The sequence below is a fragment of the Alligator mississippiensis genome, chromosome 4, assembly GCF_030867095.1.
Source record: "Alligator mississippiensis isolate rAllMis1 chromosome 4, rAllMis1, whole genome shotgun sequence".
In the NCBI taxonomy this organism is placed as follows: Eukaryota; Metazoa; Chordata; order Crocodylia; family Alligatoridae; genus Alligator; species Alligator mississippiensis.
Genome location: NC_081827.1, coordinates 120,077,366 through 120,099,530, shown reverse-complemented (window position 1 = coordinate 120,099,530; position 22,165 = coordinate 120,077,366). Strand labels below are relative to the sequence as shown.

General features: G+C 40.6%; 1 protein-coding gene and 1 long non-coding RNA gene across 4 annotated transcripts in view; one reads left to right on the top strand and one right to left on the bottom strand.

Annotated features, from left to right (window-relative positions):
* PTPRO (protein tyrosine phosphatase receptor type O) overlaps positions 1 to 22,165 on the bottom strand; it is a 264,040-nt gene that overhangs the window by 75,393 nt on the left and 166,482 nt on the right. For all 3 annotated transcript variants that reach the window (XM_019489537.2, XM_019489539.2, XM_019489538.2), the window contains exons 3-8: positions 14,490 to 14,648; positions 12,294 to 12,446; positions 9,967 to 10,410; positions 8,188 to 8,349; positions 3,968 to 4,167; positions 1,904 to 2,024 (exon numbers count right to left, since the gene is read on the bottom strand). In XM_019489537.2, the coding sequence (XP_019345082.1) occupies positions 1,904 to 2,024; positions 3,968 to 4,167; positions 8,188 to 8,349; positions 9,967 to 10,410; positions 12,294 to 12,446; positions 14,490 to 14,648 (1,239 nt within the window). The remainder of the gene's footprint in view (positions 1 to 1,903; positions 2,025 to 3,967; positions 4,168 to 8,187; positions 8,350 to 9,966; positions 10,411 to 12,293; positions 12,447 to 14,489; positions 14,649 to 22,165) is intronic.
* The window catches only part of LOC109283637 (uncharacterized), a 78,597-nt gene that overhangs the window by 34,612 nt on the left and 21,820 nt on the right, over positions 1 to 22,165 (top strand). The window lies entirely within an intron of this gene.

Below are 22,165 nucleotides of genomic sequence, written 5' to 3'. Positions count from 1 at the left end.
CAAAGGCTGGATCCAATGGTTTCATGGGCTGCATATTGCTGACCCCATACTAACCCATACTACGCAGGAGTGAAATCCAGGAATAAAACTCGGACTTACTTGTGTTCATTTAGAACATAAAATCATTCTGCCACTCATACATCAACCCTTCCATGACCATCTCAGGATTCTCTCTGAATTGTGTATATTTTTTGGAAAATATGATGTAAAGGGTCAAACTGGGAAAAACTATGTTTTCAGATACAATTGCTTAGTCTTGCTTCATTTGTCACCATAGCAGTTTTTCCAGCGTTCATCATGTCAGTGATGAATTTTTTGCAGTTCAAATAACTTCAAATACATGAAAGCTGACATAAAACTATTGCTCCATCCTATAATCATTCAGTTTTGCTGCAAAATTCAATGAGTTTTTGTAACAATGAATAGAAATTATTTTTATTGCCCTCTTGGTAGAATTCCTTATGTGTAGACCCAAGCACAGGTGGGGGAAATAAAGAGACAGATTTTTTTCATTCTATATACTTGTCAAGTAAAAATCACAAATTTGAAAGTTTAAGTGTTTTTGGCTGATTAAAAAAAAAGTGTGAAAGCTAAAATACATGCACAAATATGGGGAATCTGTGAAATGTATCCAAAGTGCTAACTTTATTAAAGTATCACTGGTTTCCTAATTCCCCATCATTTTTTCTATTTAAAAATACCTTCTATGTTAGTTTACAGACTATTTATTTGGGTCCACACCATGTAATTGACTGTGTATAATTGATGGATGGTGCTAATGGGCAGTAGTAATGGTGGGGAATCTGTAAAGGTTCAGCAGTGAAGTTATTGGTTTCACATAGAGGATCAAAGGATAATTTGGTTTATTTCACCATTTTATCTTGTTCTAGTACTTCTTTCCTTCACAGAGAGCAGTAACAATTTAAAGAATCTAACAGTCATAATTTCTAGTCTCTGATTTTCCCACAAGTCACTTAATCTTGTAAATGGAACAAATATGCAAGTCAGACTAAATATTTCCCTCATGGTTTAATTCTATGCATTGAATCTTTTTCTAGTTCCATTAGTTCCTATAACAAAATATAATGAAAGAGAGGGCAAAGTGCCAACAAGCCTTTAAATGTGATGTAAACTAAAAATTATTGAAGTGCCTCTTTACTTAGGACTTTCATTGGATCTTGAATTATAAGCACTTGGGGGAAAGTTCTTCCTCTAGGTCATTAAACAGTGCCCACCTACCTCTTAAGTAAGACTTTTTATCCATCAGTTTCAAAGTGCACAGAGATCATCGTCAAATACAAAAAAGAGTCAACATCTCCGTTTTAGAGTTATGGAAGCCAAGGCAGAGACACATGATGTTGCCCACAGGACACTGGCAGATCCAGCAAGGCAACCCAGATCCTCTAGCCCCTGGGGTAATGTCTTCCTGGGCTACATCTCTCCTAGATGCATTTTTTCTTAGAAACCCCAGGAGTTTAAAGTTAAGTCCTGAACCCCTATCCAAATTAATGGCTTCACCAGAAAGTGGTTTAAAAATCCTCAGTTCCTGAAGTCACTGGCTATTATGGATATTGAGCCCTTCTGAAATTAGGCATCAACCCATGGATTTCAGTCCCCAAATTAGTCAGTCTTTGCGATCATTTTTTATGGACTGGAAGCCTAACCTCAAAATAGGCAGCATCCCCTTTCACTGGAGATACCGTTACAGCACTCCAATAATTTTTCCTAGCCTTTGTAATAGATCTAAGCAGTTATTTTTTCTCTCTGTTTAAGTTTCTATTGTATTTTAAAAACCAACATTACAGTCCTGCCCAATAAATACACAATGCTTCTCAGACCTCAAGATCTAACATATAACTTTTTGAAGAAAATACAAATTTTAAACAATAGCTGCATAAGTTACCAATGGCAAATGTAACAGGATCAGAAGGAGGTCCAACCAAAGGTCCTTTTCGTAAGTAAACCACAACCTGGTACTGGGCACCAGGAACAAGATTGTCAATGATGTTGCTGCTTGAATTCACCTGTTAGAAGGGGGGCACAGAAGACATAAAGCATTTACCTGTGAGTAAACAGGAAAAAGGGACCCGAAATAAAACATAACTATTTCAGGCACAAAGTACAGGTTTCCCTCACTTTATGCTGTACATGTGTTCCTGGAAAACAGCGCATAACTCAAATTTGCATAAAGGGAACCCACTTTATAATGTAATAAATAGGGATACGTTCCAAGATGTCGACCCACAGACCTGTTTCTACCACTTTTACAAGGCAATTTTGATACTCACCAACAGCAGACAGAGTATGCACAAGTACAGGGTGGGGGTGGATGTTACCATAATGGGGATGGCAACTACAGAAACATGTGTCACAGACAAAAAGCAAGGAGCACAGATCCACACAGGAGACCATATTTTGATGTGCATCACTCCCACAATGCACCATGCAAAGCAGATGACTGCGGGCTTCCACCACATCAATCATATAAGAATGATTTACCTTGCATATAATGAATTTTTGGTATGAAAAGGGTCATTGCATAAGAGTCAATTCACACATACAGAACCCACATAAAGCGAAGGAAGGCTGGAGATAATTCTAAACCCCATATCAGTGGCATCCTTCCCCATTCCTTGCAGCAGAAATGGAACCAGAGTGGTCAAATGCCAAGATCAGTCAAGCAGCAAAAACTCCCACCATGCTTATTAGTGATTTGACCCAGAGAATATCATGCTACAGTATAAGGCTAGCCTTGACAATAGAGACACATGGATTTTTCACATTACATGGTAGTGAGTGCAGAGCACCAATTGCATCCCTGTTAGAGTTCTAGTGAAATCAGCGCAGTTGCGCCTTAACAGAATTTGTTACTGTGATTTCAATAAGTCTGGGATTAGCCTGTGGTCATCTTACTCATCAGCAGTTCTGTGACCTCCTCTTGAGTCAGGGTGTTCCCTCATCACCTGTAGGAATCAGAAAGGAATTCCCCCCTTCACCTCTCATACAGAGCACTGCACATACTGTCTAGAGGGGTCTTATCGATTTTTTTTCCCAATTTGAAACATTGGGTACTGAAGCATCAGTATTAAAAGCCTCTGCTCTGAAATGTCTGGTACTGGTCAGTGGCAGAGGCAGGATGGCTGACTAGATGCACTCAGTGTGATTCAGTATGACAAAAATGTAAGATTTAGAAGTTAACAATTAATAACTGTACCCAGTAGCTTTGGGAAAAGTATTTTTTATGCATCTTTTCAGGGAATTGTGGAATGCTGTTTTCCCCTGCAGTAGACTTACTGCAATTTCTAACTATTTGTATCATCAACATGAAATTGCTCAGAGCAGCTGTCAATCCAAGCAATTGTTTACTTTAATGCATTTGGATACACTAGTGTAAGTGTAGATTTAGGAAGGAATGACAGGGGAAGGCAAAAACATATAGGGAAATAAAGGAAGAAAGGAACCCAGCTAAGTTCTGGTTAGACGTGGGAAAACTACATTGAAAAAAATGCATCTCATACACTTATTTAGCCCTTTCTTTCTATTTGTTAGCAAATTAACTCTGAATAGACTTATTTTACCAGGTATGTAAATTATTTACAGTGGATGAGCTTGGCTTACACACTGTGGCATTTAAGGGTACTGAGCTACCCTAAACTTTGTCTAAGTCTATTCCAACCATGCAGTTGGTCCAATAAAAGATAACACCCACAAAAACACGTGCCCTTGGTTTAAATTCATTTCAACCTACAGATAATTTGCAAACCATTTGCTTTTATGATATATTCATGTGCTTATGAACAATTAAAATGATTTAAAAAATCATACAATCACAGCAAATTCACAAATTTTTATTCAACAATTCTTCAGCTCTGTAGGAAGATTACAGCCTGTATCTCTACAGTGGAGACCCAGGTGTATATCAAACAACAACATTTTGACTTTACAGCTTACATTTTCAATCCCTTACCACAGTACAGTAATGCTTTTCAAGCCTTTGGCTCTCCTTTTGCTTCTGGCAGGTCAATGACACCACAGAAATAATTGTGTTGTCACTGCTGCTCTCTTGTGAAGATTTCCAAGACGTTAAGGCAGTGGTGGAACTTAGCACTGTCACAGTGACGTGACGGGGCTTTTCTGTCAGTTCTTCTATCCATTCTCCAGTGGGACCTAAAGCATTCCCAGAGAAGCAAACAGAGAAGAGGTGAGGCCATTTACTTGGTTTTATCCAATGCACAGAACTGGCCTCTTGTGTGGGCGGTGTGGGTGACTGCCCAGAGTGCTGTGGTCAGGGGGTGTCACATACACACACACATGCACACACGTGTGAGCAGCCTGTACTCACAGCAGTGCTCTCCCTCACCCCGCCTCAACCTGGCTGATCCCTGCCCCAGGCAGGAGGAGCGTTGCCCAAGCCAGCCTACCTCCAGCTGCTGCTCAGGAGGAGCTGAGCCAAACAGTGGGGGCAGGGTAGCACCTCCTCCAGTCCATCCACTTTGTTCCTGTAGCAGCAGTGGAGCCTGCCCACCTGCCTGCCTGACACACCATGCCACTCCTCCTCCCTGCCAGACTATGGTCCATGCCTCTGCCTGCCTCTGACTCAGTTTGCAGCAGCACTGCTGCCAGTGGGGCAGTGGGTGTCAAAATACAAGTTCTCCTGGGGTGCCGTGTCTCCTAAGGCTGCCTCTGCCTATGCATTTCAATTGCCTGAAATTACATCTTTTAAAACTTCCTTCTTTTATAAGTGTATTTAGTGGTAGTGAAAAGTACTAGACTACCAGATAGCTGCAGTGGTATCTCCTCACACTGCCCCACCAATAAGAAACACCCCTTGACTACAAGGAATCCCCTGACAGCTTGATCTCCTTGTCCTTTGGTCTCTACTGGTGAAATGGAAATGGATAAAATCAGCTATAAAGTTGTAACACATTTTCAAGCACTAACTTTGTAGCTGGTTGGCTCTTTTTATAGCTGGATGGACATTTTGGGGCATGTGGCTGGTTCAAATGTGCATGTGGCCAGTCTAAATGTGCATATGGCCCTTATGTGCATGTGGACAGTCTAAATATATTGTGTGATCAACCAAGTAATTGCTTAATATACATGTATGTGGCAGGGGCCATATTTTGGGAGTCGAAGACAGTTTAGCAGCAAATCACCACTTAGGGCTCCACCAGCCATATTCAGCCCTTTGGTTGCAGTTTTCAGTATCACGGCTGCAAATGTTGAATGAGACCTGGAAACGCATTTTGAGCTGCGCAGCTCATTGTCTTGAAAGATACAAGGGTGGGACTGAATTGAAGCAAACTACTGAAGCATGTACAATATTTATCCATGACAGAAGGTGCTTTTGAAGGCACTCATCAGAGTAGAACTGCTATGTGTTACAGCAAGGGTATCAAAGATATGGTCTATGGGCCATATATGGTCCGTAGAGTCATATCATCTGGTCTGAATATACTACTGTATTCTAGTGTATGGAGTACTGCTGAGGATGTGCGTCAGCAACAGAGGATATTAACCCCAATAGTAGTTAATGCCACTGCCACTCATCCCATTGTCAGAGTTGGGTCTGGATTTGGCCCGGGAGTCAAAGAAGTTTCACCCCTCTGCATCATGGAAGGAGTATAGCCCAAAACAGAGAGAAGTCATTGAGTGAATCTATACAGGGAGCACCTCTTCTTTTAGCTTGAACACTGGCTGTGCAGAAACTGCTAAACCCATGACCTACTCACAGTTTGGGGAAGCACTTCACTCCCCCTCCCATGCAAGCACATTTCACTAGACTGAGCAGAAGGGGAGGGGTTAATTTCATACCAGTAGTGCAACTAGGACTGAGAAAGCAGCCCTACGTATCAGCTATGAGGGGATGCCCGTCATCCCCCCACCCCCCAGAAGACTGTGCCATAGCAGGGCAGCAAACCAAGCAGTATATCTCGGGGGAAGGGGAACAAGTGGAGAAAGTGGTCCCCTCCACCACTGGGGAGCCTTTGCCAGAGCAAGCACACCTCTGCACCCAATATGTATGAAGGGAGTAGGGGACAGAGTGAACAGGACTCCTTGACAAAATGCATCCAGAATGCTCTGAATCTTAAGCCTTTTAGGGAGAAAACAGGAGAACTAGAGAGGAGCCAATAAATGTATGTGCTGTAGTAAAGGCTTTCAAAACAAAACGGAAACCACCTTGTAGAAAAACCAACCTGCTGTATTTCACAGAATGCAAAAATGTGACTTTGCTACCTCCTCTTACTATTAGATAGACAACTTTAGGCTCAATGGGCCAAATTCATCCTTGATGCAAATTTCCCTTATGTCGTGTGCCTTTTAAATAATACATTTTTATGGCACACCGGCACCAGTTTTTAGAATGTTTTTATTAGGTGTACATTATATGTTGTATTATTCAATAGGAAGAAATAGGGATATACTCTCATCTTTATGAAGATGGTGGAAAATAGGACATTATAATCCTAATATAATACCAAATGTGTATATTTTTAGATACTTGATGAGTATTACATATGATTAAGAAGTTGTATAATAGCTTTTACTTGCTGATATCTTTGAGAAAACATATTGTTCTGCAATAGGGTTGCTTAAACCTAAGGCAGATGGCCAAATGGAAACTTTTAGCCTAAATGACTGAAATTTGTCAAAGTAATAAGCTGAGAATAGGGCCTTATAACATAAAGTGTTAAGTAATCTTAATGATAGGCATTACCACTAGCTGCAGTTATTTCAAGCTGCAGTATTCTGAGAAACCCATCCTTTCAGAGAGGCGTGCTGATGGTGCAAGCGTTCCTCTTTTCTCTTTATATACAGTTTATGTAGATTGCATTTTTCTGTCAGTTTGTTTCTTTGCCCACTAGTGCAGTTATTGAGAAATCTCATATGCCTGTATAAAGAAGAACTTGGCCCTAAGATTGAGGTGAGCTTGAGCTCACCTCCCAGTGTCTCACCTTCTGACCTGGCTGTCAGACATGATCTCAGTTAAAGTTACGCTTTGTTTTTTCACATGGGATACTCTTCACATGGGTATTTACCAAACTGCTGATAAAAAGCCTGGGATTCTTCAGGTAGATAGTCAGAAGTTAACCAACTTTTGAATTTTGCAAATTTGATTTGCCTACTTTTACCAGAATAACTGCATCTCTAACTATCTTCTAGTGGTCTTTATAAGGGCACATCTTCTCAGATCACCTTTCTTGCAATTCTCCTACTCTCCATGTCTGTCTTCTGCACAGGGACTCTAGCAAGTCTAACTTTCTTGCCTGTCCTTTCTCTGTGTCATCTTACCTAGAGCAGAGCTTATTGATGCCTTCCTACCAAATGAGACCCTGTCACAGGAATCAAGGTACATTTCAGCCCTTTGATATGGGAACAGTCAGCACCACAAAAACAAAGCTTGCAACTTGTTAGAGCCAGGAGGTATGATCCTTAAATTTAACAGCTCTCCCTATTATCTTTCAAGCATTAGAACTATTGCATGGATTAACCCTATGGTGATCAATGAATTTGAATATAACAAATACTCATATATAAGTGACCTGGTCTATCAGACTGTTACATAGCATACCCACAACGGTCATAGGCTCATCTCCAATTCTTTCTATAAAACATGCAAGAGGCAAGGATTTCTTAGGGTGATATCTTTTACTGGACCAACTGTGTAACTGAAATAGTATTAGGCAAGCTTTTGAATGCAAGACATCCTTCATCAGGTCACTGTCTTTCATTCAAATGCTTGTCCAAGTTTACTCCAGCTCTGCAGTTGGTCCAATAAAAGATATCACCCTAAAAAATACTTGCCTCTTCCATATTCCTGGCTGGACCATCACAACTACAACATCACTCTAACGCTGCTATAAAAGACAAGAAAGAATTAGGCTCAGATGAACTGGTTTTGAAGAGCAGGTGAGGTTCTTCCAGTTATTTAACCAACCACGACCTCTTAACTAAGGCAAATTTGCAAGATCAAATGCCAGGAAGTTAGGTTTGCTTATACAGCTTCAGTGTATCTTCTTTTCTAACACAGAAAAAATCCTGAAGAGCAAGCTTTATTTTCTATTGTAGAAGATTTCAACAGTGTCTATTATTTTGATGAATTACTTTATTCAACATTTTATTAATCGTACCCTCTATACTGTTAAAGTTATATCGTGTAGGAGACTCATCACTTAACATACTTACTGATGTAAAAACTAAGTGTTTTGGCTGACTGACTTCCTCGAATTTCACATGATCCAGAGGAGCTAAACGTTGTCACAGACAACTTATATTTTCCTGATTCTTTCAGCTCAGCAACAAATTCATGAGTATCCTCGCCTACTGTCAAAAATTCTGTGGAGTTCTCTAAAACAAAAAAAAAAAGAAGAAAAACTGTGAATTAATTGAAATTTGAGAGTTCCTGGATACTGCTGAACTGATTTATATCAGACATACTAATGTTGTCTTTGCTATGGGACAAAAAGAACTAGAGTTATGCAAGCACTTTTCTTTGCCATCAGTCCAAAAGTAATTCATGACTGAGGTTGGCGTTCAGGTATAAAGGAATTATAAACCATAGTCAAAATTTCATTCAGTAGTTCTGATGACAAAGTAGGGTTGCCATGACTGTGAAAGTGAAAAGGCAGAAAGGCAAAGAAAAAGATTTTTTTAAATTCTCTCTCCTCCAATCATTCTAGGGAAAAAAAATCCCTGCTCAAAATTAAAAGCCTAAGAAATTAGTTCTCAGAAAGGGTTTAATGAAAAATCATCTAGATATATGGATGAAAAGCTCTTTGGCATACATACCTTCCTGCTCCTTTATGAGTCCTTCCACACTCCTCCCAGCACAAATTTTCCCACCCCATATCACCTCTTCCAGTCTGGAGAATGGAGAAGTGGTCTGTGCAAACTATCTAGACATCTTCTTGACCCAGGTGCCCTACATTTGGGTCATATTACTCAGGCCTGCATTTGAAAATCCCATGTGAAATTACAACCTAGCCAGCGTGGACTTAGGTTAATACTGATTTCCCAGCAACAATGGTATTGCCAATACTTTATTATGATTCTCATGATATTTGGTGTTTTTTTCATATTGCCCTAAATCAGGGCTGTTCAACTGGGGGCCCATGGGCTCCTACTGAGCACACCAATCCTTCCACTGTTCCAGCCCCCGCCCCACTCCAGCCAGGGACCAGTGGGTGAGGTTGGGGTGCCCACATGTGCACTGAAACAGGGTGGGGGTCACCCACATTTGTGCTGTGTGGTCCAGGGGCCCCATAGCTTGTATTGGTGCAGCCCATGAAGTGTGCACCTCACATTGGTGCTGCCCCTGGAGCATGTGGTCCCCACTCACTTTGAAGCTGCATAAGTCTGCCCTATATCATATTATTTTATGAGAAATTCAGTTTTCAGTCAGAAAGACTCTAGCTTTCATGGCTGCAGGGAAAAAAGCTTGAAATTGTGAACCATAAAGGCTCAATACTTAGAAGGCAAATAGAGAGAGTCCAAAAGTTAAGAAACTCATGGTTTTTTTAATAGCTGGAATTGGCAATTCTTCAGTAATGTAGCCTGAGAACTTTTGCTCAGAACCCCCCAATTTCATTCATAAGTAGGATTCCTGAGACTGAAGACAGCAAGAATCTCTTAGAGACTTAATTTAATCTCTCCTGCCAATTCAAGATACAGACCCTGAACTAAGAATATGAAAAATATGTCAGAATTAGTTTGATGCTATGGTAATCCAAGTGATAAGCAGGAAAACCAATTTTTGTGGTATTTCCAATCTGATCAAAAATAAATGCCATAAGGTATTGCTAAATCAAAGCATGTTCTTGTGTATTTGTCATCTCTGTTTGGCAGACACAAGGAATCTGAAGAAAAAAACAAAAATGCCTGAAGTCTGCAACCACTTAATTATTCGGAGGTGGAGAATAAACCATCTGCAGCATCTATAGAAAAAATATAGCTATTTTATTTTACCTTCCCTTTCAACATTAATATGGAAACCATCAAATGCTGTGGGTGGTTTTGGTGGTAACCAGCTCAGCACCATTTGCACAGGGAGGAAGGGAGGAGATTCTGGCACAAATTTCCCAGACATATTGGCTGCATTGGTGTTCTCATATTCACTGGGAACTGCATTGACGAATTCATCTTCATTTTCTGACAATTCAGCTTCGTTAGGCCACCAGTATGGTTGGGATGCAGTTTCATATTCGGTGCTGTTATCATGGTAATCTGGCCAAGAAGCATTTGTTGTGGGAATTTCAGGTGGATCCATAGAAAAATGGATAAGTTTTTCTTTCCCTATTGTATCTTGTGGTGCCAGAAATGACTCTTCTGGGAAATTCCCACTGTGTTCCTCCCAATTATTTTTGTTCAGAGGTATAATCCGGAGAGAAATATTTCGAGGCGGGTATGGAACTAGGAGAGAATTAAAAAAAAAAGTAGATTTAAAATAAATTAAAATAAGTAGGTTTTATATACTTTGTATGATTTTCCTGTGGTTATCTAATTCACCAGGGAAAGAGCATGGGTAGTTTGCAGTAGAGATAAAATATATGTAGATATTCTTCAGTTCTTTGTCCTTCTTACATACACATTAAACTAGAGACATTTCACAGGGGGTCAAAACAACAATAAACTGAAAGAAGAATCAGGCCTATGGAGTACACAGCACAGAGAATACACTATGACATAATGTAGCTGTAGAGATACTGTAATCTAATTTACACTTCTGGGGCATATCCTATTCCATCTATTACGTGCCGAATTCTGATTGTACTCTATTCAGTTCAAGTCTCTCAAAAACCATCTATGTAAAGGCTGGGTGGATCCTCTTTCTCCTTGCAGCTTTATTTGACTTGGTCTTGCAGCTGCAAGAGCAGCACCCTTCAGAAGTAGACATGTGAATGGTTTTTCACGGATTTGAACAGGGTGAAATAGAATAGCATACAGATAGGTAGATTAGGAACACTCTTATGGCAACACATGAGTAAAGACACTAATATGCTTATTTGCAAGGCTGAGTCCTTTATTTCTTTCATTCTTTCTTTTAGATCCTCTGGTGTATGGAATATTATGGCTGTAGAATTGTTCAAGAGTTGAGAAACAGGGAAAAAACATGTTTTGATATATGGTCTAACCACTTATGGCTTAAAGTTATATCATTCCGCTTATTCAAGTGCTTTTCATCATTTAACAGTCAACTTTGCACAATCATCTAGAATGAAACTAAGCTTTACTATCACGTAAAAGCTTTACCTTAAGGTTTCAAAAGATACAATGCACTGAATTCTAACTCCAGCCTTTTGTATAATACTAGTCATGAAAAGCATGTTAGAATACACGTGAGAAGGAGGTGAGGGAGAAACCACATTCTAATGTGTTTATTCTTGCAGATTAATTTTTCATGCCTATGTTAAGATCACAGTGATAGAATCTCAGCTGCTGTGCTTGGCATTGTGCCGTAAGTCAATGGAAAGCTGCCAATTTACTTCAGTTGAGGATCTGGCTTTTAGTTTCCAACCTTGGTAGCTCATGAGAAATTAAACCTCAGAAACTGTCTATGGTCCCAAAGGTTAACAGGACCATTTGGCACTGTTTCAGAATTGAATTAAACAGGCCCCCGATTTAAAACAAGACTTTTCAATCCCTGGAATTTTGATATCTTGAAAATTAAAAGGACTCAGCCCTTGTGATTTACCGCAGAAGCTGACCACCTGCTCAGCTAAGCAAGACATTCTCTTCCTCCATGGCCTTTTTGTGCAATTGGCCAGAAGCATGTGATGAGAAAGGCTTCCTTTAAATTGACTTTTGTGGTAGGATACCAGACTGGATGAACCAACAGTGTATTCAGCATGGTGACTTCTCTGGTTGAAAAAATAATTAATTCCAAACTGAGAGACTAACAGACTTTGTTTTCTGTAGACTTTGCTTCCTACATATGGCAAGCTTTAGAATGGAATCACCCACCGAGCTTTCTATTAGATACATTATACACTTGTATTAGCATTGTATTTAATACATGTAATGTTTGTGTATAGTCCCACCCCCAGCCCAGTTCTAACCATTAGACTACCCCACCCTGTCATAGCTAGTTGCTGAACCAAGTATTCTGATTTCCAGGCATCTTGCTTCCAGGACACCTGGTAAAACCCAATCTTCCCTCAGCACTTGAAAAAGCACCCAGGAGTTCAGATCCCAGCCCCTGTTTTTAGGCATTGGATACTATTCCTTGGTCACAGCAGAGAGTGGAACCAGAGTGCACGCTTGCAGAGAACAGTACACACATGCAATTTTGTCACCTGTTCTGTGCTGTTTGGGTTCATGCTTGACACCGCTGTATTCCACTAATGTGCTTTTGTTGAATGTTGCTTCTGACACCAACTGAAATGTGATGTTGCTGTAGCATATGCCTGGCAGCCAGTGATTGAAAACTGTTTTACCTTTAAAGAAATCTGTGGATGGTAAAACACACACACATCAAACATTCACTTTTAAGTAACACTGCATTAAACCAGCAGTGTTTCTGATATTTAACACAGCTTAGTCCTGATCAAGAGATAAAGTTGCAATAATTGAGTTTACCAACAGTTTTCCTGGCTGTCAAATATATTTACAAACAAAACCCAGCAAAACAAACAGGACATTTTAAGGAAAAGCTAATTACAACTGGCACCCTGTTCCACGTGACAACAAATATATCAAAGAGCATCTGATAAAATAAAGCATTAAATGTTTTCCGAATGCTGCACACCAGGGTTCCCCAGTCTTCTGGTGAATGTAGACATTATGTCATGGATAAACACTGGATGGAAAACTTAAGTGTGGAAATGGGCACAACCTGAACAGCTGAGATCTGGGTTCATCTCTAATATTAGTGTTTGGGTGGGGGGAAGAGAATGAGGGGTCTTTTGGAGTGGGAGGGAAACTGGTGATTAATTAATAATTACCTTCGCCCAACAATTTTTTTAAATTGGTAACAGCAACATTACATACCACGAAACCACATATTGTCTGTGGCAGACAAAAATGGCTCTTGGCTGCACTTCCCTTCCACTGGTACTAAATAACCTTTAGGCAGTGATCTTGTTTACTCTGTGTACAGAAACATTCACTTGCTTATAGAAGCAATTCTGCTGGCTATTAGGCAATTCTGAACAAATGCACTATCTACAGCATTAACCCTTGTTGATATCTATTTTTCCTCTTTCAGCGTTTATCCTCAGAGGATAAGCTCCTTTGCATCTGGACAGTGTAAGCTAAATTTCTATGCTTAGCTGAATTCATTAGGAGAATTTAACCTTTTAATGCATCATCATCTCATAGTCTTGGAATGCTAGGTATGATTATATTTTCCCAACCTACAAAATATTTAGGTAACATTCAGTGAAAGGCAGATAATCCTGCAAGGCTGGTTGACAACCCAACAGTGTATTCTTGCAACAAAACGTTCATTAGATGGCTTTGGTTTCCCCATAGGTGCACTTCCCTAATGGAGGACAGTCTAAGTCTAAGCCTGGAATATTTTAGCTCAAATAGCTAATAGCTTAGAAACTTATAAGGGACTGAAAAACCAAGGAGTTATATTGGAAATTATGTTGCAACTAGAGCAGGTGCTGTCATGGGAACATCCTGGCATGGATTGTAGGGGACACATGAATCTTACCTAAAAAGTTAAAAGAGAAAATGAAGTGTTTCAATAAAAAAATGTAAACAGCATGTAGAGACCCCATCAGTAAACTTTCATTTCTCAAATTCTGATATATCCATTTTATTGGTAGAATATTCCATTCTGTAGAAAGTGCCATGGGTCTTTGGTCAGAACCATTGTTTTATGTTCAGTTACTTCTCTGTTGTTTTATTTTGAACATTTCTGACCAAGTTATTTAATGGCACTTTTCAATACTTTCAGAAATTTTGCTTGAATTGTCTGATCTTTGGTCCTGTGACCTAGCAGTGAAATCTCGTCCCTTGTGGGCATTTTTAGCCTAGATCTACACTCCAAAAACAGTTGTCTATGCCATGTTTCTCTCTTTCTGTGTTGCTAATAGGCAGCAGTAAAGAAAAGGTGCAAAGCCTATGTACTTGAAGGTAACTCTTGAAGGAAGTACTTGAAGGAAATTCTTATTTTGAAATCATAGCTTAGGAATGTCTTGTTTTAGTGACTTTAAATTTGATGGAAGAATTCTACACTTTCTATCCTGCCCATGTACCAATAATGAGGATGGCATTCATTGCTGATATTACAGCTGGGATAGGAAGCAGTTTTAGTTTGGAAAATGAATTAACTATGGAGATGCTACCATCTTTCCATAACATAGAAATTATTTAAATGGGTATGTACGGTAATAGAAATATAAATCATTACAATCACTAAGGATGTTAAAAATACAGACCAAAAGGCATCACACTATGTTCCTAATGCAAATTCAATAGCTATTCCTCATTTAAGTTAATTGTATTTGCATTGTTATCAATGCTGTTTTTTCTTCTCTTACCTTTGTATAACATTGTTCGATAGTCTTTACCTTCCCAGTAGCTTATGTTAACTCTGGTGAAAACATTGTACTTCTCTGGATAATGAATTTCAAACAACACTCCTGTTTCTGGAGATGGCTTGTAATCATAGATTGAAACGCTGCTTACAGGAAGAGGTTCTAAAAAATACACAGAATAACAAGATACAAGAGGAAAGAACATTAGCAGACCAAAACAGAAGTTATGACCTCTTTTCAACTTGCAAGAAAACAAATTACCCTTTTGTATATGACAGGGAAAATTTTTCAACATAGTGAATGAAATACTTGCCCACTGAAGTCAATGGCAAGTCTACTACTGACTTCACTGAAGCAATGGTTTCCTTTTGTGTTCCTCAGGTCTTATTCTCAACCAGTGAAATTCATCAATGTGCAAAGGAATAGTGCAAGGCCCATTCAAACTCTGAAGACCCATATAAACCCTATAAAGCCTGTACCAAAAAAACAAAAAAAGAAACAAAAAACCCACCAAGCAAACAAGTAAATGCTACTTCCTGGTTTTTCTACATCATTTCTGTCTTCTCTGGAGGATTAATGGCTCCCCATTATCCACGTATCTTGGCATATCACAATCTGCATTGTTATTCTCACCATATCCCTGGGAGGTAAACCGGTGCTACTATCTCCATCTTAAAGACATGGAACTTAGGCACAGAGATACAGCCAGTTACTGTTCCACCTTTAAGCATCTAAGTGGACTTTCGGCACCTAAGTGTGATTCTATTCAACTCTCTCCAAGTCCTGAAAGCCCATTAATGCATCTCCTTTTGTAACATCTTACCCTTAAGACTGACTTGATCAGGTAGGAATAGGATCGCACTTAGGCCCCTGAGTCTACTTCTATGCCTGGAATAAAATTTGGCCCTAGATACCTTACTCCAAGGTCACATAGACAATTTATGATGGAGGAGAGAACAAATGTCCACAGTGAAAACTGTAGGGCTGTACACAAGTACCTGAGATAACTTGAGTGCTGGAAGTTGACAACCTTCTGAGTGTGGGAGCACAAAGCATCGCACATGCTATTTTGCCCCAGGCTACACTGCCTCTGGAACTCAAGCTAGCTCATTTAGCTTGGGTATCTTTATGCTATACTGCAGCCTGCAGGGTAGATATACCCTTGGTCTCCTAAGCACCAAGCTAATCCCCTACCTCTGGCCCATTTTTTGCCTAGTCTTTTTAGGCCAAACTCTCAGCTGATATATGTGAACTGGCAACGCTCTGATGACCTACATAAAGCTACATAAATTTGTACCAGAGACTTTGGCCCAATGCTCATAAAAATGGAGCCAGAGTTTGGCTCAATTTCCATTGCTCGCAAATTCAGCCTACTGCTTGATGTGTTTCTCAGCTAGGAAAAAGAAAATTATCAGCATAATTTCATATTGTGTGAGCTAGCCAAGCATAGCTAGAAATAGAACAGATATCCAAATGATGAGGTTTTTTAATACAATATATTGTAATAGTTTCAATTATATACCAATGTTCTCATTACTTGATTCTACATTTTTGTAATTATGTTATCTTTTTAGCTCTCTGACACTGGCAGACATGGATTGAATACACTATTCATTACTAGTGTATTAGTATATTATATCATGTAGGACAATAGCACCTAAAGAACCCAATTAAATTCATCAGCCCCTTGTGCTGGGCCCTGTAGAAAAGGCACTAGTAGAACACTTTGCCCCAAAGAGTTAACCATCTAAGCTCTGTAGAGCTGGAAATTGAACACAATTTCTTCCCAGCACAACTATGGTGCTTAGCCATAAGATTAATACATTAGTAGGTAATGATGAGGAAAATTAACCAGCTCAAAATAGCCATCATTACACCAACATACTAAAAAATTCAATCAGATTTTTTTTAATTCTCACAAATCTCCTTGATTTATGTAGCACTGGCACCATACATGACAATATTACAAGGAATGCAGTGGACTTGGCATTTCTTTTCTTGGTGAAACTGGCAATCTTGCAAACTAGCCTGATCTCTAGGAACTTGCAAACTCTATTCCTCCACACCAAACAGGATTGGAAAACAGGTTAAAATCCATACATTTGGACACCTAATACTTGCAGAAAAAAATGCTAGACCTCACAAATACCAATGCACATTGTAATGGGTGAAGTCTATGAAAAATCTTGCTGACAACTGAGTTAACAGCCCAGAAATGGATGACAGTAAAAGTGTGTCACAGAAGACGAAATCTCTCTTCTTTCAGTTCAGTCCCTTGCCATCACTAACTGAAATATGCTGTTGAATTTGCTTTTTACATGACCACAGGCTGAATCTGACAGTTTAAATAGCACCCATAGCACTTAAAATGTCAATAATAATGTCTGAATAGTTTAATTTTTAGCTGTAATCATCATCTTTCACTATTTCAGTGTCTGCTATGGGCTTCTGGGGTCTACCTTGGGCTTTCTTCTATATTCTCTCATTGTGATTTTTGGCCTTCATTATTCCTGTAATAATTATTGCAACTTCCTAATGTCAGTGATTGAATTACCCAGCTATTCCTTCCTATGACAAATCAAATGAAGAGTGGAAGCTGTAATTCATTTTTAATCCAAATTATTTTTGCTCCTCATGCTTAGATTTAATTAACCAATGATTAAATCAAGTGAAAGTAACTATGCACTGCCTTTCTGCTTTCTATCCTCCCTATTGCTTGTTAACAGATGAATTAGAGTGAGATAATGGAATTTAAAGATTCACACATCTTGTCTTCTTTGTCGCTAGATCTTCACATCTAAACTAGTTTCACACTCTGAAATTAGAGACAGTTAGAGAACAGATAAAAACTGTGTTCTAGAGCTCCTTAGGTTATTTAAGCTTAGAAAATACGCCAATCCTAGTGATCTCTTTGCCACATCTTTATTTTAGTACACAGCACACAGAGGCTAAGTACAGACAGTCAAAAAGTCTGAGGCTAAGCTGATTCAATCTTCACTGGTTAGTCAAAGCTGCATAGACTGAACCAATAAGGAAGTGAACAGACATGCACTTTTGATTCCAGAAATGCAGCCACATGCCTACAGTGGCTCAGGCCAGAAGACAGGGGATACTAGAGCACACCTCCCTGCACAGCTGGGGCAGACAGCTTAAGCCAAGGCTAGCCCATCTACTGGGGGGGGTTGCAAGGAAGGTGCAAAGCATCCTGGGATGCTGGAGGACTGTGAGTTAATTTGAATCTGGATGGCATCTGGGACAGAAGTTCAGTAAACCAATTAAACCTAAACCAGTTAAGTCTGATACTACATCCATCCAGGTTTATCTTAAACCGGTTTTGGCTGTTTTGAAAGCAGTTTATGTACACTGAACTTCTGTTGTGTTACAAATTTGAACTGGTTTTCAAACACTTATACTGGTTTATGTGTAATTTCTGTCCCTAGTTAGAGTGAAAGTAGAGGGACTGGTCAGTTTCACTTCTCTTTTCTCCACATTTAGGGCACAACCTAGCACCTCCTGAAGTCCATTTTTCCATGGACTTTAAGAGTTCTCAAGAAATACCTAATTAATACCTATTAACACAATTCCTTTGTAATTGAATTTCCAATGTTTTATAAGGAATATTTTATACTGGTCTCCCACATTCTCATTGAATAGTAGGGGTGTAGCTTTCTATGTCAAGGAGTGACATTTCTATGTCACTTCCCAACTAACTGACATAGGCACCCAAGCAGGGTGACTTGAAACACTCTGGTTTAGAATATGGTAAGAACATGGGGGGGGGGGGGGGGGAACCCTGTGCTGCTACAGGCCCTGCAGAAGGAGTTGCAGCTTTTCTGCTCATCTCTGGGGGGCTGTGTTTTGCCAGTCTGCAGGCACTTCCAATCTGGCAGATGACCCACCGTGGCCCAGCACCAGGCTGCAGCCCAGGGATTGAGAACCCCTGCTGTAGGGAACCAACAGAGGCTGCACGCTCTCGGTGTATGGTTGTCATGGGTGATTTCAATCACCCTGACATCTCATGGGAGGAGCATTCAGCCAGATCTGATCGGTCACATAGCTTCCTCACCTGCATTGATGAATAAGGGTGTGCAAAGCAGGCCCTATTCGATTTGGATTTGGCCTGAATCAGGGACAGTGATTTGATTAGTTGACTCAGATCACTGTCCCTGATTCAATTTGGCTGAATCTGAATCTGAAGATTTGATGCTGATTTAGAGAATCAGCGATTCGGACATAGACACAACTTTAAAAGTTTTTTCTACATACCTTGAGGTAGCAGGTGAGGCCTGTGATCGTTGCGATGCTGGGGTGCATGAGGCATCTCACAGGAGTTGGGGGGGGGGCTCCATGTGCTCGGCAGCCCCTCTGCATGCTCCCGGGCAGAACCAGAAGTGGACCGGAAGTGCTTCCGGTCCACTTCCTGGTCTGCTGCTGAGCATGCTGGGGAGCCCCCTGTGCCTCTATGGGACACTCCATGCACCCCAGCACTGCAGCACTCATGAGCCACCTGCTACTTAGAGGTATGTAGAAAAAACATTTAAAGCTGTGTCTCTGTCCAAATCTCTGAATCTTTCTGAATCTCTCCAAATCAATTTGGAGGATTCTGATTTGATTCAGAGAGATTAAAGGGTTCTCCGCTTCAATTCTGATTCAGAGATTCAGCCACCGAATCGGGCCAAATCTCTGCTGAATTAAATCAGGGACCAAAGCTTCACACGGCCCTATTGATGAGCACTATCTGACTCAAGAAGTCCATGGGCTGACACAAGGAGAGGTGCTGCTAGATCTGGTTCTGGCCAAAGAGGATGATCTAGTGAGTGATCTGAGGGTTGAAGGGAAGTTTGGTGACAGTGATCATGAATCGATCACCTTCCTTATCCATTGCGAAGCTGACAAATCAGTCAGCAATGCAGAAATCCTCAACTTTAGGAAACCTGAAGTTTATAAGCTAGGAGGTTGGTTGTCAAGGCCCTGAAAGATCATGATTTGACAGGGAAGAAAATCCAAGCTTAGTGGTCGCTCCTTAAGAACATGATCCTAAAAGCACAAGGGAAGTCCATTCTCGCGTGCAGGAAGGGTAGTAAAAGGGCTGGGATACCCCTCTGGCTAAATAGAGAACTCATGGACCTCCTCAATCTTAAAACAGAACCCTATAAGCATTGGGAGACAGGAAATACCTCTAAGGATTCTTCCTTAGAGGTATTGCCCATCTTCCAACCCTTATGCATCACTGGCCCGCGCCTGTTGGGAGTGGACCAGAAAAGTATTTCCTGTCTTCCAACCCTTATTAGAAAAGCCAAGGCTGATACTGAGCTCAAGCTGGCTACAGGAACCAAGGACAATAAAAAGTCCTTCTTCAGATATGTAGGAAGTTGAAAGAAAAATAAGGGCAACATTGGACCTCTGCTGCATCTTCAAGAAAGGAAGGAAGGAAGATGCAAGAAACTACAGGCCAATCAGTTTGACCTCAATCCCTGGAAAGTTCTTGGAAAAAATTATCAAGGAACCCATCAACAACAGGCTGAGAGAAGGCGCCATTCTGAGAGACAGCCAACACCATTTTGTTATGAGTAGGTTGTGCCTCAACAACCTCATCCCCTTCTATGACCAGGTGATGTGTTACCTGGACAAGGAGGAGAGGCTGATGTCCTTTACTTGGATTTCAAAAAAGCCTTTGACTTGGTCTCCCATGATGTCCCATGGTCCGATGGCTGGGGAACTGGCTCTGTGGTCGGAACCAGAGAGTGACAGTTGATGGAACAAGTCAACATGACACATGGTGACCAGCGGCGCCCCTCAGCGTTCAGTACTTGGACCAGTACTCTTTAACATATTCATAAATGACCTGGATTCAGGTGTCAGAAGCAGACTGGCTAAGTTTACAGATGAGACCAAATTATGGGGAAGTGCGGTCACACTAGAGGATAGGCTGGCAATTCAGGCTGATTTGGACAGGCTCACAAAGTGGGCAGATCAAAACCTGATAACCTTCAACATAGAGAAATGCAAGGTGCTCTACCTCAGGAGAAAGAACCCACATCATACCTATAGGCTTGGCAGTGCTACACTCACTAGCACTATGACCAAAAGAGACTTGGGGGTCTCTTGATTGACCACAAGATGAATATGAGCCACCGACGTGATGCTGCAGCTGGCAAAGCAAATATAACCCTGACTTGCACCTACTGATGCATCTCAAACAAGACCCAAGATGTCATCCTCCCACTTTATTCAGCCTTGGTGAAGCCACAGCTGGAGTATTGCATCCAGTTTTGGGCTCCACACTTTAAAAAGGATGTGGAAAAGCTTAAGAGAGTCCAGGGGAGAGCCACACGCATGATCAGAGGCCAAGAGAGCAGGCCTTATGAGGGGAGGCTGAGAGGCACGGGACTCTTCAGCTTGGAAAAGTTTAGGCTCAGGGGGCACTTGGTGTCAGACTATAAGTATATCAGAAGCGTACATCAGGATCTGGGATAATGTCTGTTCACCAGGGCTCCCCTAGGGAAATAAAGGTTCAACAGTCACAAACTTCTGGAAAGCTGATTTAGACTGGACATAAGGAAGAACTTCTTTACCGTCTGAGTCTCCAGAGTCTGGAATAGACTCCCCGCAGAAGTGGTGCAAGCACTTACTCTGGACACGTTCAAGATGCTTTTGGATGATTATCTTGCTGGGGTCATCTGACCTCAGCTGATTTCTTGCCCTTTGGGCAGGGAGCTGGACCAGATAATCTTGCGAGGTCCCTTCCAGCCCTAATGACTATGAAGTCTATGAAATAAAGTGCTTATCTATGTTATAGTTTGACTTCTTTTGGAAGCTCTCTGAATTAGAGAGAAAATATTCACAATGTCACATCTACATTTGGAGAGATTTCACTGCCTCTTTAAAACCAGATTATTTTATTTCTTCAAATACAATCTCTTTTTATTTTTAGATTTTCATAATTTACTGTTCCCACCACCTAAACCAGTTTGAAGGATCAGGACCCACACCTATATCTAAACTTGAAATAACCTAAGTCTTTAGGAGCGTACAGCTGCATTTATTTTGTAGGTCTAAGGATCTGCTGCTCCCATAGCAACCAATTTCTATTGTCTATACTGGAAATTTCAACTTCAGCATTCCTTCCAGACTCTCTGCCCTTTCTATTTAGCCTGTTATGTACATAATGCAAACAGAAAGTTTGCATAATGAGACTTGCTAACCACTTTCTCATAGACCCAAACCAATTTTAGATGCAAAATCCTCCATAAATATATCCAATCTTTTCCATCGACATTAAAGTTGTATATGGCTGTTGTAATCCAAGAACATTTTTTTACACTGATGTTACCTGGCAGCCCTGTGTTCCTGAGGGAGCCCTGGCACCCAGCTTGCTGGACTTACAAAGGACATTTTTTATTCCCCTCCCCCACACCACACACACACCTCATCTACCCAGAACTAAGCAGAAGAAAAGTTTAATAGGAATCTCGGGCCATACATTTACCGGTACAGTATGGGAGGCCTATTTAAACTTGATTGACTAAAACTTGGTTGCTGGGTTAGGGAATGCTGAGGCAAGAGACCGAGTCACAGGGGGTATGGGCGACATTTGAACAGTGGTTTAGGGTTCATCACAGTTTACAGCCCGTTGGAGCCCTGACCACAAATGCTGTCATACTTTTTCTGGGATGACT